The 16,032-nt window shown below is 43.8% G+C and overlaps 1 protein-coding gene across 3 annotated transcripts in view; it reads left to right on the top strand.

The window, feature by feature from the left end:
- Nucleotides 1-16,032, top strand: part of LOC100074803 (uncharacterized oxidoreductase ZK1290.5-like) — a 215,752-nt gene that overhangs the window by 113,966 nt on the left and 85,754 nt on the right. For all 3 annotated transcript variants that reach the window (XM_039911850.1, XM_029062884.1, XM_029062885.2), the window contains exon 3: nt 10,997-11,098. In XM_039911850.1, the coding sequence (XP_039767784.1) occupies nt 10,997-11,098 (102 nt within the window). The remainder of the gene's footprint in view (nt 1-10,996; nt 11,099-16,032) is intronic.

Below are 16,032 nucleotides of genomic sequence, written 5' to 3'. Positions count from 1 at the left end.
CAAACCGCACTGGCAATTAACAACAAGAGCTTTCTGGCAGTTTCCTATCGAAATGATAGCTGGTCCCATTATTCATTTTTACTTAAGAAATTAAAAAAAAAAATCAACCAGACGTACTTTTAAAGGAACTGCTTTGCATAACTTACTGTTCTGTGAAGTTCACTTGAGCAGATGGACACAGGAAAGAGACATGTCTGTCTGTGGGTTAAAGAAAAATTCATTAACTTCTCTCTTCAACAGAGTTGAATCACTGTTCAGATATTTACAAATTCTAGGTCAGCGTATGCTTTTATGGTGTAAATGTGCTTTCTCTCAATGCCCATAGTTGTAGATGTTACCCTCAGATTTAGCTGTTAGGGTTCAGTTCAGTCCTAAATGTCCAGAATATCTTCAGGAATGGATTTTGTCTTGTTTGTCATGTTGTGGATCTTCAAGAAGGTACAATCAGTCAATTGTATCTATTGAGCACTTACTGTGTATAGAACCCGGTACCGAGCAGCGTGGCTCAGTGGAAAGAGCCCAAGCTTGTGAGTCAGAGGTCATGGGTTTTAATCCCAGCTCCGCCACTTGTCAGCTGGGTGACTTTGGGCAAGTCAGTTCACTTCTTTGTGCCTCAGTTACCTCATCTGTCAAATGGGGTTGAAGATTGTGAGCCTCACGTGGGACAACCTGATTACCTTGTATCTCTCCCAGCATTTAGAACAGTGCTTGGCCCACAGTGAATGCTTAACAAATACCATTATCACTAAGCACTTGGGAGAGTGCAGTGTAACAGCTTTGGTAGATATATTCCTGCAATGGAACAGCTTTGATAGATACATTCCCTGACCACAAGGAGTTTACAGTCATACAGGAGAGAACAGCGTCGGTGAAGCCAAGGTTAGATAATGTTTCAAGGAGAAAAAGGTGGTCCACAGTGTTGAAGGCAGCTGAGAGGTCAAGGAGGATTAGGATGCAATAGATTCTTTTGGATTTGACAAGCAGGAGATCATTGGTGACCTTTGAGAGGGTAGTTTTGGTGGAGTGAAGGTGGCGGAAGCCATAGTGGAGGGGGTCAAGGAGAAAATTGGAGGAGAGGAAGGGGAAGCAGTGGAGAAAGGTAGGAGGGATATGGGGTGATAACTGGAGGGAGTCGTGGGGTCAAGGGAGGGATTCATGAGCATGTTTGAAAACAGTGGGGAAGAAGCTATTGGAGAATGAACAGTTGAAGATGGCCATCCGGAAGAGAAGAAGGGAGGGGGCAAATGTTTTGATAAGGTGTTAAGGGCTGGGGTCAGAGGCACAGGAAGAGGATGTGGATTTTGACAAGGGGCAGGAGGTTGTCTCTTGAGATACTGCTGGGAAAGATGGGGAATTGAAGAAGGGGCAGGAGGCGGGAGGGACTGGAGAGAAGCAAGGGAGATTTTAGGGAGATTATGCCTGATGGTTTCTATTTTCTCAGTGAAGTACATGGCTGGATCACTAGGGGCAAGATATAGGGGGCTGTGAGGCAGGGGTTTGAGGTGGGAGTTAAGCACCTGAAACTACCAGCAAGGGAAATGGGCATGGGAGTCAGTAAGGATGGAGAAATAATGTTGTGGGCTGAAGAGAAGGCAGAGTTAGAGCAGGCGAAGATGAAAGTGAGATAGGGGAGATTGGCCTGATATCTGGTTTTCCGCCAGCATCATCAGCTCATGCACAGGAGTGAAGGAAGCAGACAGTGAAGGTGATTGAGGGCCATGGCCTAGTGGTATGAGGTTAGCAAAGGGATAGGGAAATGAGTTCAGGGAGAGAAGCAGCATGGTGAGATGGATACAGCAAGGGTCTGGGAGTCAAAAAGTCATGGGTTCTGAGCCAGGCTCTTTCACTTGTCTGGGCAAGTCACTTCACTTCTGGGCCTCAGTTACCTTGTCTGGAAAATGGAGATTGAATCCTGTATGGTACATGCACTGTGTCCAACCTAATAAGCTTGTATCTACCCCGGAGCCCCACGTGGGACTACCTTGTTTGTATCTACCCCAGCGCTTAGAACAGTGCTTGGCACATAGTAAGCGCTTAGCAAGTACAATCATCATTGTTATTATTACAGTGTCTGGCACATAAGTGCTTAAGAAATATAGAGAAGCAGCGTGACTTAGTGGAAAGAGCATGGTCTTGGAAGTGAGAGGACATTGGTTCTAATCCCGGGACATGGGTTCTAATTCCGGCTCTGCCACTTGTCTGCTGTGTGACTTTGCACAAGGCAGTTAACTTCTCTGTGCCTCAGTTACCTCATCTGTAAAATGGGGATTAAGAATGTGAGCTCCTCATGGGACAACCTGATTACCTTATATCTACCCCAGATCTTAGAATAACACTTGGCACATAATAAGCACTCAAATACCATAATTATTATTATAATTATATTCAGTAGAAAGGGTCGTGGTCGTGGTGTACGTCGAGAGAGTAGTTTAGCAGGAAGACTAAATGGTGCATCATAACTTGAGAAAAATGGTTGGGGTAAAATGATCAGATGTTTCTGTTGGGGAACAAGTCAGATTTACAGGGAGGCACTGTGTGGGAGAGAATGCAGGTGAAGATGTTATAGCCAGATAGAGGGGTTTCAGAGTTGATGAGGGTAGAGAGAAGCAGCATGGCTCAGTGGCAAGAGCCCGGGCTTGGGAGTCAGAGGTCATGGGTTCTAATCCTACCTCCCCACTTGTCAGCTGTGTGACCTTGGGGCAAGCCACTTACCCTCTCTGTGCCTCAGTTACCTCTTCTGTAAAAAGGGGATTAAGACTGTGAGCCCCACTTGGGACAATCTGATTACCTTGTATCTACCCCAGTACTTATAATAGTGCCTTGCACATAGTAAGTGCTCAATAAATACCATTATTATTATTATTATTACAGTGACAAGAAATGTTGAGATGGAGTATGTGTTCAAGTTTGTGAATGGGCGAGATGGAGCAGGAGGTCAATGGAGTTGAGGAGTGAGGGGAAGTGGGCAATGAAGGGTTTTCACAAACTTCCACATGGATATTGAAGTTTTCAAGGGTCAGTGTAGGGATAGAGAAAGAGACAAGGGATGTTAGAATTAGAAAGGGATCAAAGTTGTTTAAAAAGTTGCAGGAGGAGCCTGGGGGATCGAAGTGAGAGGGAGAGGGGAGGTAGTTGACTGTGACCTGTCACTGGAGAGAGTGGGTAGAGGTGGATGTTATGAGCCTTAGAGGAAGGGAAAGAGAGGGGGGCGGTGGAATGGTGTAAAAGTGGCAGTGGAGATCGAGAAGAAAGCCGACTCTTCCCCCTTTCCCAGTGAGTCTGGGGGCTTGGGAGCAGATGAGATCTTCTCTAGAGACAGCCGCAAGGTAGACTGTATCATCTGGGTAAAGCCAGGTTTCAGCGACGGAGAGGTAGAGCAGTGAATGAGTCAGACACCCTTCAAGGATGAAGGGAAGCTTTCTCATGATGGAGAGGAAGCTTTGCTCTTTTGGAGTCTGGCTAAAGAAGCAAATTTTGTTCCAATGCACAAGTCATTTCGGTTTCAAATAAGAAGTCTGTTGGCCTTCACAAGAGACAAAATTGATTTTGACATAGCATGTTCAGTCAATTAATAATGTTTGCATTTTGCCTAATTGTGTGCAGAGCACTGAACCAATATTTGTCACAGGAAAGAAACACAAATTTCACGTAATGTCTATACCTGACAATATTCAAAATATCTTTTAGAACATGAAGAAATAGACGGTTCTTGTCTAGTGATTTCTATTATTAGTTATGTCAACGATGCATGAGTAGGCAAGGAAGTAGTTACAGAAAACAAGAAACAGTGATATTTAGGATGTTGGTAGATGGAGTTTAATGATGATAGAGAAGCCCACTAAATTGAAGGCTTATAATAATAGTAGTAGAAGTATTTATTGAGGACCAAATAGGTGGGCTTCTCCATTACCAGGTGCTTGGGAAGTACAGAATAAAGAAGTCAAATATCTGCCCATAAAGAACCTTTACTCTAATAAGGAAAACAGACTATTCAAATAGTGAAATGCAATAATTAAGTACATATACTTACATGAGTGATTGAGGAGGGTGTAAAGAGGTGCATATACTAGAGATGATTTCAATCAGTTAATGGTATTTATTGAGCACTTATCATATGCAGACCACTGTACTAAGCACATGGGAGATACAACAGAATTAGCAGAAAGATCCCTACCCATAATGAGTTTACAGTCTAGAGATGATGTGGCTTAGGGTGTTGGGAAATTGATCAGGGTAGGCTTCTTAGAGGGGCTGGGAGTTTAGGAGGGTTTGCGGGGTAGATCTGTGATCTGTCTGATGTAAGTGTGATAGAGTAAAGGATAGTGGGAAACTACCTGAGTAGATAGACTGCTCTGTTATGTGGCACGTAGGAGAGGAGTGACATTCCATGAGCAGGGATTTGGGGAAGATCAGAAGACAGAATGATGACTTTGGGAAGAGCAACAGGTCCCACAAGAAAAAATGCATCAACACAACAAGGAACTGACTTTATATGCTCGCCATGTGGAGTGGATTGTTGGGAACACATAGATCTTCTCAACTGGTACTCGTTGCTTGGATTGCAAGCTTGTCTTTGAAAATGGAGGATAACTTTGATGTATAATTTAACTCTTTTGCCTCCTGTCTCTCCCAACTTCAATTCATAATCCACTCTGCTGCCCGGATCATTTTTCTACAAAACCATTCAGTCCCTGTTTTCCCACTCTTCAAGAAACTTCAGTGGTTGCCCATCCACCTCCTCAAACAGAAATTCCTTACCATTGGCTCAAAAGCACTCAGTCATCTTGTCCCCTCCTACCTTACCTCTCTGATTTTCTACGATGATCAAGCCCGCACACTTTGCTTTCACTAACATCAACCTACTCACTATGCCTTGATATTGTCTGTCTCACCACCAACCCTTCACCCACATCCTCCCTCTAGTTTGGAACTCCCTCCTCCTTCATATCTGTCAGACCACCACTGTCCCCATCTTTAAAGCTTTATTATAAGCACATCTCCTCCAAGCGACCTTCCCTGACTAAGCACTCATTTCCTCTTTCCCATTCCTTTTTGTGTCACACCTGCACTTGGATTTGTGTTCTTCATTCACCACACCTTCACCTTCACAGGACTTAAATATATATATATATATATATCCATAATTTACTCATTTATATTAATGTCTGTCTCCCCCTTTGGACTGTAAGCTTACTGTGGGCATGGAATGTGTCTACCAACTCTGTTACATTGCATTGTCCCAAGCATTTAGTGCGGTGCTCTGCACACAATAATCGCTCAAAAAATGTAAATGATTGATTGATTGATTTATATTATCAACCCTTTACCCTTTCCCTGCTCTCCTTTCTGTAAACTTATTATGGGCAGGGAATCTCCCAAGTGCTTAGAACAGTGCTCTTCACATAGTAAGTGCTCAATAAATACGATTTATTGATATTCCTTCACTCCCATTGCCCCACATCCATCTCAACTGCTAATTCCTGAAACACGGCCTCTCAATTCTCCCTTCTTCCACAATCCTGGGTTTGCCCTGTGACCCATCAGTCAACCTTCCCTCCTGTTCTTTATTTGCTTCTGGGAAAATAAGTTGTTGAGGCAAAGGAATACTACTGTGTCATGCTTAGGCTTAAGAAGTGATGGCAATGACTGCAGTCCACACTGCAGACCAAGTGGCCTTTCAAGAATCCAAAACAAGAGCTATTCAGTGGTTCGAAACACTAGGGAATAAGGCAGTCATTGTATCATCGTTATTTCACTGATGTATGCGATATTCAGTTCTTTTACAATGCTAGTGTTTACAATGTATTGTGGATAAAACACTGCTGGGGGTTTAGGGAACATTCTTCTGAAACCCACATCTGTCTGGATAGAGTGTGATACGATGTCAAAAGAAATGGTTCTGCAGCAGCCCACGACATTAGTCAAGGTGCTCAGTGTCTACTGTGAGTTTTCCATACTAGGGTGTTTGTCGAGAGCCCAAGCCCTGCAGCATAGATCTGAGTGCATTTCCAAGTGGCCAAGCCTGATGGGCTCTGAAGGTTAATGTGGGCGGACTTCAAGGTTTTAAAAATTCACCTTTGGGTGGAGGCCTGTTTCTGTCAATTTACCTCATTGTTGCGGTTTCAAATAAGCCTGTTTTCACTTTAAACCATTAAGGTTTTTGATCCAAAAGGTAGGCAGCACCTGGCTGAGAAGCAAGACTCTATGTACGGCAGCTGTCGGGCCCAGCGATGTGCGTCAGTCGACCACAGACAGCTTACCCCATCACTTCTTTCCGGTTCCTGTTTATTTCTTGAACATGGCAGTGGCATGAATAGACCCAAATTAATCATACCTCTTCAGAGCAGAGGATGATTTGAAAAGAAAAGAAGGGTGTTAGGTGTCCATTCCTGGAGTGAAGTATCAGTGATTCTTTTCTGAGTACAACATTTTCATTTTCATTAACTTCATTATAATCGCAAAGCATAGTATTTACATGTCCAGTTTTTTAGTCTTAATTCAGTGACATATTTTTTAAAGTGTCATTAAACATCAAATGGTGTTCATTCCCTTCAAAGATGAAGTTACACGTAATCATGCCCTAAAACAGCTAAAGAAACATATTTTTTTAAAATGGTATTTGTTAAGCACTCACTATGTGCCAGGCACTGTACTAAGCATAGAAGTTAGATACAAGCTAATCAGGTTGGACATAGTCTATGTCTGATATTGGGCTCACACTTTTAATCCCCATTTTACAGATTAGGTGACTGAGGCACAAAGAAGTTAAATGACTTGCCCAAGGTCCAACAGCAGACAAGTGGTGGAGCCAGTATTAGAAACTAGGTCCTTCCGACTCCTAGCCCTGCACTCTATCCACTAGGCCACACTGCTTCTCAATCGTTGAAGCCCATATAAAAGCTATATAAAAGCTGATAAAAATAGTGATAATTGTCATTAAAAAAATGCTTCACACTTGCTTATTTGCTTATTTTCTATTAGCCAATAAGCCCGTCCGATTAGACTGTAAGCCCGTCAAACGGCAGGGACTGTCGCTATCTGTTGCCGACTTGTTCATTCCAAGCGCTTAGTACAGTGCTCTGCACATAGTAAGCGCTCAATAAATACTGTTGAATGAACTCTGAAATCCCTCTCTCTGACCATAACCTTCTCACCTGCCTCATCTCTCACACTCCCTCCCCCTGCAAATCTTCGCTACTGCCCCACAGAGACCTCCGCTCTCTCGATCCCATCCGTCTTTCCAATAGCATCTCTCCTCACCTTGCCGCCCTGTCCTCTCTTCCCACTCTCGACGATCAGGTCTCCGCTCTCAACTCCACCCTCTCTACTCATCTCGACTCTCTCGCCCCCCTTTCCCTCCGCCGCTCTCGCTCCACTAACCCACAGCCCTGGATCACCTCCTCTGTCCACCTCCTACGCTCCTATGCTCGAGCTGCTGAGCGCTGCTGGCGAAAGTCCAAGCACCGAGCCGACCTCACACACTTCAAATTTATCCTTTCCTGCCTTAACTCTGCCCTCTCCTCCACCAGGCAAAGCTTCTTCTCCTCCCTCATCGACACCCATGCCCGTCACCCCCGCCGATTGTTCCGGACCTTTAACTCTCTCCTTAGGCCCCCTGTTCCTCCCCCTCCCCCATCTCTCACCCCTAATGATCTGGCCACCTATTTCCTCACGAAAATCAACACGATCACCCCTCCGCCTCTCCCCTCCCCCCCAACAACCCCCTCCCCTACTTTCCCATCCTTCCCTGCAGTATCCTCAGAGGAGATCTCCTCCCTCCTCGCAAGTGCCACCCCCTCCACCTGCGCCTCGGACCCCATTCCCTCTCACCTTCTTAAAACCATCGCCCCTGCCCTCCTCCCTTCCTTAACTTCTATTTTTAACCACTCAATCTCCAAGGGCTCCTTCCCCTCTGCCTTCAAACATGCCCACGTCTCCCCCATCCTAAAAAAACCCGCTCTTGACCCCACTTCCCCCTCCAGTTATCGTCCTATCTCCCTACTACCCTTCCTTTCCAAAATCTTAGAACGAGTCGTCTACAATCGATGCCTAGAATTCCTTAACTCCCATTCTCTCCTAGACCCCCTCCGATCTGGCTTCCATCCCCTCCACTCTACCGAGACTGCTCTCTCTAAGGTCACCCATGACCTCCTTCTTGCCAAATCCAATGGCTCCTACTCCATTCTGATCCTCCTTGACCTCTCTGCTGCCTTTGACACTGTCGACCATCCCCTCCTCCTCCATACCTTATCTCACCTTGGCTTCACGGACTCTGTCCTCTCCTGGTTCTCCTCTTACCTCTCTGGCCGATCATTCTCGGTCTCCTACGCTGGAGCCTCCTCCCCCTCCCATCCTTTAACTGTTGGAGTTCCTCAAGGGTCAGTTCTTGGCCCTCTTCTGTTCTCCATTTACACTCACTCCCTCGGTGAACTCATCCGTTCTCACGGCTTTGACTACCATCTCTACGCAGATGACACACAGATCTACATCTCCGCCCCTGTCCTCTCCCCCTCCCTTCAGGCTCGCATCTCCTCCTGCCTCCGGGACGTCTCCACCTGGATGTCGGACCGCCACCTAAAACTCAACATGAGCGAGACTGAGCTCCTCATCTTCCCTCCCAAGCCTGGTCCGCTCCCAGACTTCTCCATCACCGTGGATGGCACGACCATCCTTCCCGTCCCGCAGGCCCGCAATCTCAGTGTCATCCTTGACTCGTCCCTCTCGTTCACCCCACACATCCTATCCGTTACCAAGACCTGCCGGTTTCACCTCTACAATATCGCCAAGATCCGCCCTTTCCTCTCCACCCAAACGGCTACCTTACTATTACGGGCTCTCGTTATATCCCGGCTAGACTACTGTGTCAGCCTTCTCTCTGACCTCCCTTCCTCCTCTCTCGCCCCGCTCCGGTCTATTCTTCACTCCGCTGCCCGGCTCATCTTCCTGCAGAAACGATCTGGGCATGTCACTCCCCTTCTTAAACAACTCCAGTGGTTGCCTATCGACCTCCGCTCCAAACAAAAACTCCTCACTCTAGGCTTCAAGGCTCTCCATCACCTTGCCCCTTCCTACCTCTCTTCCCTTCTCTCTTTCTACCGCCCACCCCGCACGCTCCGCTCCTCTGCCGCCCACCTCCTCGCCGTCCCTCGGTCTCGCCTATCCCGCCGTCGACCCCTGGGTCACGTCCTCCCGCGGTCCTGGAACGCCCTCCCTCCTCACCTCCGCCAAACTGATTCTCTTTCCCTCTTCAAAACCTTACTTAAAAATCACCTCCTCCAAGAGGCCTTCCCAGACTGAGCTCCTCTTCCCCCTCCACTTCCTCTGCCATCCCCCCTTTACCTCTCCGCAGCTAAAGCCTCATTTTCCCCTTTTCCCTCTGCTCCTCCACCTCTCCCTTCCCATCCCCACAGCACCGTACTCGTCCGCTCAACTGTATATATTTTCGTTACCCTATTTATTTTGTTAATGAATTGTACATCGCCTTGATTCTATTTAGTTGCCATTGTTTTTACGAGATGTTCTTCCCCTTGACGCTGTTTAGTGCCATTGTTCTTGTCTGTCCGTCTCCCCCGATTAGACCGTAAGCCCGTCAAACGGCAGGGACTGTCTCTATCTGTTGCCGACTTGTTCATCCCAAGCGCTTAGTACAGTGCTCTGCACATAGTAAGCGCTCAATAAATACTATTGAATGAATGAATGAATGAATATCTGGCATTTGTATTTGAAGTTCATCATCTCAACACGTGAGGGGCAGCGCATTATAATCAATCAAGCAATCAATGGTGTTTGTTGAGTGCTTTCTGTGTGCAGCACACTGTTCTAAGCACTTGGGTTAGTACAATGCAAAGGAGTTGATAGATATGATCTCTAGTTTTTAGAGGGAGTTGGATGTTAAAATAAATTGTGGCTAGGGAATATGAATGTTGTTGCCTTGGGAACTTGGTATAACTTGAACCCATAAAGGATGAAGAGTCCCTGAAAAAAATGTTTTGCAAGATATCTTCAATTTTACCTCATTTTTTCCAGACAGGATTTCAAAAGATACAGCAGCACACTATAACTCTTCTTTAGATGTAGACTGTAAACTCATCTCTAGACTGCAAGCTCATTTTGGGCAGGGAGCATCTCTGCTAATTCTGAAGTATTATACACTCCCAAGAGTTTAGTACAGTGTGCTGCACCTAATAAGTGCTCAATAAAGACTACTGATTGATTGATTAATTGAGCAATTAAATCATGGGTTACCCATATCTGTCATGTTTTTTAAAATTCTGGAAATCACATTATGAAATACCATAACAGTGACATTTACACAACATATAATAAATGAACAGGATTTAACTTTTTAGGTTGCAAGGTACCTACTGTATTCTCCTGCTCTAGACTTTTAGCTTCTTATGGGCAGGGATTGAACTCTATCGAATTGTACTCTTCCAAATAAATAGTTATGTGTAAGTTCATCTTTGAAGGGAATGAACACCATTTGATGTTTAATGACACTTTAAAAAATATGTCACTGATTAAGATTAAAAAACTGGACAGGAAAATGCTATGCTTTGCAATAGTTAGCACAGTGCTTTAATCACACAGTAAGTGCTCAATAAATACTATTGAATGATTGAGCTCTTTGAGGGCAAGGGCAGTTTTATTTGTTGTTGTTGTACTATCCCCCAAGAGTTTAGTTCAGTGCTGTACTCACAGGAGGTGTTCAAATGAATGATTGGAATGACTGAATTTTCTCATCATGCTTCTGCACATTTTAATCTGCAGACTCCATTTTTGAACAGTAACATAAATGAAATTGTGGGTAATTTGAATGTAATGAACAATTTATGCAAATGGCCAGGAATCTGATGGTTTTGGTACTGGGTATTAGTGCTCATCAAGGTGTAGGAAGGGCAAATAAATGTTTTTTCAGCTTGCTCGTGGATCTTATTTTCCATTTATGTCAACAAGAATCTTTTCCTGTTCTGAGACATGACTATTTTCCATTTAGATCTGTTCTTGATCCATTGGCCTGATGCACAGCTTCCCGGGAAGAGCAGCCGAGAGGCCCGAGCAGAGACCTGGAGAGCCATGGAAGAGCTGTATGATCAAGGTGGGAGCAGTGGTTTGATTTGATTTTCACTCTGGAAAAAATAGAAAAACCATCTCTTTTTTATCTGCAGACATAAAGCGTTATTTTTTGAGATGAACTTCCCCAGTTATTTGAATTCTTCCATGTTCCATGTTCACTCAATCACTTTACCCCCGCATACCTCATCTTGCTACACTCCTACTACAACCCAGCCTGCACACTTAGCTCCTCTAATGCTAACCTTCTCACTGTACCTCGTTCTCATCTGTCTCACCACCAACCTTTCTCCCATATCCTGCCTCTGGCCTGGAACGCCCTCATTCCTCATATCCGAGAGACAGTTACTCTCCCCCTTTTCAAAACCTTATTGAAGACATATCTCCTCCAATAGACCTTCCCTGACTAAGCCCTCCTTTCCTCTTCTTCCAGTCCTTTCTGCATCACCCTGACTTGCTCCCTTTATTCATCCCCCCTCCCAGCATTTGTGTACATATCTGTAAGTTATTTATGTATTTATTTATTATATTTTTTATTTATTAAATTTATTCACATGTCTGTCTCCCTATCTAGACTGTAAGCTCATTATAGGCAGGGAATGTGCCTGTTTATTGTTATAGTGTACTTTCCCAAGTGCTTCGTACAATGCTTTGCAGTAAGTGCTCAATAAATTTGATTGAATGAATGAATGGATGAATGGAATGTATGATAATGTTGATCCTTGTACAAGAATTACTGGCACCAATTTCATCCTTGAGGTGCTATATTTATTTAACTCTCAATCACTCACTTCCTGTACTTCCCTGAATAAGTGGTTAGGAGGAGTTTTTTAATCTCAAGATGTTCCTTACATTCAAAGAAGTCACCACTGAAAGTGAAGTTCATCTGTGGGTTCCCGTGTGACTCAAAAGGTCAGTGGGGATCCACACTCCTGACCACATTTTGCAGCCACAAAGAGTGTCCCTTGTTGTGCTGACTGTTTGTTGTTTCCTGTGTTTGGAGAGTTCAGGTCTCAGACACAGGGAAGGTTAAGATGAACCTATAGTCTGGTAAGCCTAATGCTACATTATAGTTGCACCCTGATGGGAAGCCTTCCAAAAGATGTTCTTGCGTTCTCGATTCTGTATTCTACTTCTTTGCTAATCGCTACATTGTTGATCAGTTTTTCCAATGTTTCAACTTAAAATTCAGTTTTCTGGGACCAATTATCTTGTAAATCCAAGGACTGCCCATTTCTCAGTTTCAGGTTGCTGTGAACTGTGAATGTTCTTCTTGGCCACTATAAAAAAAAAATCCTTCTTCCTTTGTGATATTTAAAGATTTGGAATCTTTGAAGAGTAAATACTTGTAAACTCCTTTATACTAGGGAGATGGTACAGTTCTTCCAGTGTCTCATATCAAAGGTAGTATGTTCTGTTCCAAATAGTCATTATCAGATTTCCATATCCAACATAGAATTATATGTGAAGTCATAAGCCAAGTCTTTGTTTTTCAGGCTCACTTACTCTTTGGCATCTTTAATAATCCTAATATTTAATAAGTTGAAAATATTTTATATATATTTTCCCATTTATCCTTACATGTTTGGTAGCTATCCAACATCATATTTGCAAGAAAATAATGGAAATAGTCTATTATCCTATCTATCAAATGGTATTTTACTCTCCCAAGTGTTTAATATAGGGCTTTGCACATACTAAGTGCTCAGGAAGTACCATTGATAGATTGTCTTCACCCTTTCGTTTTCAATGCTCAGTGTATGCATTAGGCTGTTAATATTTTACAGATGATTTCTTAGTTTATTGCAAGTGTTTTAAAGCACATCTTCCTTATACACTTTTAATTTCATGTTTGGCCCATTACTGGAATTGGTTTGACAGGCCCTGCTTGCATTAAGGTTTTGGGTTACAATTCAGCATGAAAGAGAAGAGTTTTGGGCTGATGTGCAGATAGGATTTTTTTTTCCATTCCAACTATGTCCTTGCCTGTGCTTCTTGACTAATGCCTTCCAAATACAAAGGAGAATAAGGACCCACTGAAATGGTGAATTGGTAGCTGTGTGTCTGGGGCACTGTATGTCCAACAACCATACAGCAGCCACAAAATAAGAGTTTTGTGGGAGCAAATGCAAAGGGAAGGGGAGGACAAGTACCTGGAGGAAGTTGTAAGATCCTTGAGGGCAGAGAATCTGTTAATTCTATTGTACTTTCCCACCTGCATAGTATAATGTCCTTCACACCATAGGTGCTCAGTGAATCCTATTGTTTGATTAACTGATCATTTGCCAAAGTTCTGGGTTATTTTTTCATCCCTAATGATGAAGTTAGCAATAAGAATTTAAGAAGTGAATACTTCAATTTTCCAAATGACATCTAGATCAATACCATACATGAATATTAGATCATACATTGTATGTATAACATGAAACCAATACATTTATGCCCCTTTAAAATGCTTTCATGCCTCTAGGATCCCTGTATCACTCTCATTTGGATTTTGAAAGCAGCCTTAGGATTCTTGGGACTGTAAGTTTGCGTACCACAGGGCTCCATGCTACCCTAAGCTTGGTGGCCCAACCACATAGCTCGTGGTGTAGTGAAACCACATTAAACAAAGTTCTGGGAGGATAGTGCATTATAATAAGGTTGTTTGCATCTGCTGCTCTTGGCAAAGCTTATTCTGAAGACTTTGTGGGGCTCAACAGGCACAAACTGTTGTTCCCCTTATTGAACTACTGTTGAATTGAGATCCACATTCTAGAAAGCCATGCTAGGAAAGAGGTCCTACTATTTTCAAGATTCAAAATTGAGGTTAAGGAGTTTCTAGACCAAGCATTGCTACCAAAGTGATATGCAGAGTTCATGATCCAGAAGAGTTTAAAGTGGCCAAGACCCTCTTAACCACCCTGGGGTCCCGGGGCTAATGGATTTCGTAGCGTCTCAAGATGCATGACATCATTACATCAGTCTGCATATGACAGCGTTGAAGCTGTCTCCCCACTTGAACTGATTAGCATCTGGTGAGGAGTCTCCCCCATCCCCATGTGCTTCCCCATGGCATTCTCCCAGCCCTTGAGGATTGATCCACTGCATGGTTTTACTGTCGCTAATGGCACTGCTAGCATCGTGAACCCCAGACAGATGTTTTCTCTGGGTTGCAGCTGGCGAGCCTCTACCTGGATTGGCTCCTTTGCAATTGAGCATTTTGGCAGGCAGAGGAAGGTGAGGAGAGATAGAAGAGAGGGTAGTCCTCCATTTTGTTTCTCTTCCTGCAAATCTGAGGGCTCCCTCCCTATATCCAGTTAGCAAAGGTGAGATGGGGGTCTTCTGAGCCTGGCGTGCCTGGACTTTGGTTCCTGCGTGCATCCTGTACGCCTCTTAGACTGTAAACATTTCGTGGGTGGGGAATGGGTCTACCCACTCTGTTGTCTTGTACTTCCCGTGCACTTAGCACAGTGCTCGGCACACGGTAAGGACTCAGTAAATACCTCTGATTGATTTCCCAGGCTACAAGCTAGAGCTGAGGGAGGGGAGGAAGTTTCAACATAGATGGGAGAAATAATTGAGGGGAAGGTGTGGTCCATTTGGCCATGCTGTAGAGCATTTTTTTGGCAGGGTGTGTGGATTGCAGTGCTGATGGCAGCTCATGTAGCCGGGGGCCACGATGTAGGGTATCTGTTAGCCCTCACAAGCCTCTGGGTTAATCAGCCCATACAGTGACCCGTAGTTAATGTGATCATTTATTTGTGGCGGCTAACCACTTAGCATTTATTTGAAGATTAAAATTTTCCACAGGGGAATCATGACATTGACGGAGTGCAATATTTTAGGTAATGAAACCCTTGCTCAATTAGTATGATTTCTTTGATCATTCACCTGAAGTCAAACCATCTGCCTTTCTTGGCTTAGATTCTACAGGGTTTGTCTTATGTTTCACTACGAGCTTAGGCAGTCCTTTCTGAAAGTAGCAATCTGTAAGACAAACAAATGAACTTTATAACTGAAGTGCTGTAATTTTTGCTCTCTCTCTAGTTCATTGGTAAGCTGCAATTTTGAGGAAGATAGCAATGTGTTCCATGCATTCTTGGGTTTTTTTGGAATTCTTATCCCAGCAAAGGTTCAGTGAGCAATCAATGGCAGCACGACCTAGTGGATAGAGCACTGGCCTGGGAGTCAGAAGGGCCTGGGTTCTAATCCTGGCTCCTCCATTTGAATGCTGCATGACCTTGGGCAAATCATGTCACTTTTTTGTGCCTCAGTTACTTCATCTGTAAAATGGGGATTAATATTGTGAGCCCCATGTGAGACAAAGACTATGTCAACCTGATTAGCTTGTATCTAACCCAGCGCTTAGTACTGTGCCTGGCACATAGTAAGTGCTTAACAAATAACATTTAAAAAAGTGGCACAGGGAGTCTTCCTATACTACAACTAGATCTTTGTGAGTTTTAACTTCATTTACAGTTGAGACTCTTTCATTTCAGAACCAGATAGCAAGAAGAAATCAGAGTCAGAGGACTGTTAGGGCCCCAGAGGCCATCAAACCTATCATTCTCCCTCCAAAATGCCTGCCTTTTTCAAGGTCTTCAGGGAAATAGATTACAGAGCTTCTTTAGGATAACCCATTCCACTGCCAATCAATTATATGGATGAAAATTCTTGCAGGGTTCTGGTGAAACTGGAATGTCTTCATAAAAAAGAAGGGTTATCCATTTCATTGAAATCCAAGCACTGAATAATGGAGCTCTAGAGACCATTATTAGGCTTACCTTGGAGGAGAGTGCTATCTCATTTAGAATTAGAAATAAGCCTACCTAGCTTCAAACTCACTAATAATCAATCAGTGGTATTTTCATTGGTATTTTTTTCAGTGGTATTTACTGAGCACTTACTATGTGCAAAGCACTATACTAAGCACTTGGAAGAGTACAATATAATAATAAACTGACACATTCCTGC

The sequence above is a fragment of the Ornithorhynchus anatinus genome, chromosome 4 (genome assembly GCF_004115215.2).
Source record: "Ornithorhynchus anatinus isolate Pmale09 chromosome 4, mOrnAna1.pri.v4, whole genome shotgun sequence".
NCBI lineage: Eukaryota > Metazoa > Chordata > Mammalia > Monotremata > Ornithorhynchidae > Ornithorhynchus > Ornithorhynchus anatinus.
This window is presented reverse-complemented; position numbering and strand designations above follow the sequence as displayed.